Below are 1,572 nucleotides of genomic sequence, written 5' to 3'. Positions count from 1 at the left end.
GTGAAGTTTTTAATTTTTTATTGTGTGTTTTGTTTTGTTTTGTCTCACAATCACAATGCGTGCATGACATGTTGTGTGAGGTGAGCTGCGGGGGAGGGGACTTAGACACAAAAAGAAAAAAAAACGGGGCCGAATGCACGAGAGAGAGCGAGAGGGATAATAGAAAAGGAAGAGCATACGAATAGTAATAATAAAGAGAGTTGTTGGGGTACGTGTTTTTCGGCACTGGCTCGGTGAATGCGTTCTTTGGCGTGAAATGCGGCAGCACAGCTATACCTGCACACACTGCCGCATTTTCTTTTTAATCCGTGTTCTGCAGTCTGTTGATTGCCATTCTTTCTACGACCGCTGCTGTCGCTCACTCGTGCTTCTCTCCTTCCTCACCTCCTCTTCTTTTCCTGCTTTTTAGTAGAGGCGTAGGAAGGTCGTTTGTCTTGGCCTGGTGCTGCGGATTGGTTCTTTCTTTGTTGGTTCTGATCAGTAATAACGCTTCAGCTTGCTCTTTTTTTTCCCCTTTTTGGTTTTGCTGCCTATGTGCTTATTTCTCGCGTCAGATGCGGTCCTCGTGGAGCTCCATCCCTCTTTTTTTGTGTTTTACTGCTGTGACTGGTTGCGAGGACTGTGATATACACATTTCTGTAGTTTTAACTTTTCCAGTCTGTCTCTCTTCGACACGCGTCTTGGACCGATATGACGTGGCGCAAAGGAGATTTCCTGAATGTTTGCTTTGCCTTGTCGTGTGTGTGTGTGGGGGGGGGGGCACCTTTGCTTTCGTTTGCTTTTGCATTGCCGTCTTTTTTTCCCCCTTTTTTTTTCTTTGCATGATTTGCCATTTTCCCATCGTTCTGATGTTTGTCGTGGTCCAATTGCCAAATGCGGTCTTCTTTCGCCAACACAGGAATCCAGGGAGGCAGCAGGCACTAATTGACACAATTGTACGTAAAGATGATATCTATTTATTTCGCTCAGTGTGGTTTGTTTTTCCTCCTCTTCGTGACGCTCATGCCGGGGACGGAGGGCGTCGCTGCGTCTTCTTCGCCGTGGGCCGGGTCGCCTCGCGTGGCACCGCTATTGCCAGTTCATGCCGCCAACATCACACTGATGGCGGAGGAGCAATTCTTCACCAGTGCCATTTCCTTGGCGCTTCCGTGGCTCCAGAAGGCTGCACTGAATATAACGTTCCCTCCACAGAAAACATCCAAGTCCAGCATTGATGCCATTCACATCGATGGTTTTTCGCCGGGGGGCGCCTCCTTCACGATGACGAGTCCCAATCAACTCAATTTATTGCTGCAGAACTTGAGCATTACCGTCCGTGAAACCCCGTTTTCCGTCAATACTTGGTTTTCTGAGTGCAACGGCATGATATGGGCTTTTGTTGATGCAACTAACGCGACGCTTTCAGTGAATGTCTCCCGCCTGTCGAACGGCACACTTCGATTGAAGACCGCGGCAATCACTATTGAATGGAATAAGGTGGAGGTCGAACACATTTTTTCACCCCTCTATGCAAGTTGCTCGGAGAACGCACGTTCGTGACGAGCATCATTAGCAAGAAGGTTAAAAAGGCGT

At 48.1% G+C, this 1,572-nt stretch overlaps 1 protein-coding gene across 1 annotated transcript, besides 1 other annotated feature; it reads left to right on the top strand.

Annotated features, from left to right (window-relative positions):
• Positions 1–13: 13 nt before the first annotated feature.
• Positions 14–43: a microsatellite.
• Positions 44–1,002: 959 nt separating this feature from the next.
• Positions 1,003–1,539, top strand: TraAM80_02675 (ESAG-like protein; the record flags this gene model as incomplete). The annotated part of the gene is made up of 1 exon (XM_029379673.1): positions 1,003–1,539. One exon carries the CDS (start codon positions 1,003–1,005, stop codon positions 1,537–1,539), a length of 537 nt encoding a protein of 178 aa, XP_029240472.1.
• Between the last annotated feature and the right edge of the window lie 33 nt (positions 1,540–1,572).

Source organism: Trypanosoma rangeli, assembly GCF_003719475.1.
Source record: "Trypanosoma rangeli strain AM80 chromosome Unknown Tra_15.4_contig_00063, whole genome shotgun sequence".
In the NCBI taxonomy this organism is placed as follows: domain Eukaryota; phylum Euglenozoa; class Kinetoplastea; order Trypanosomatida; family Trypanosomatidae; genus Trypanosoma; species Trypanosoma rangeli.
The sequence above is the reverse complement of the archived record's forward strand: the minus strand, read 5'-3'. Positions and strand labels throughout refer to the sequence as shown.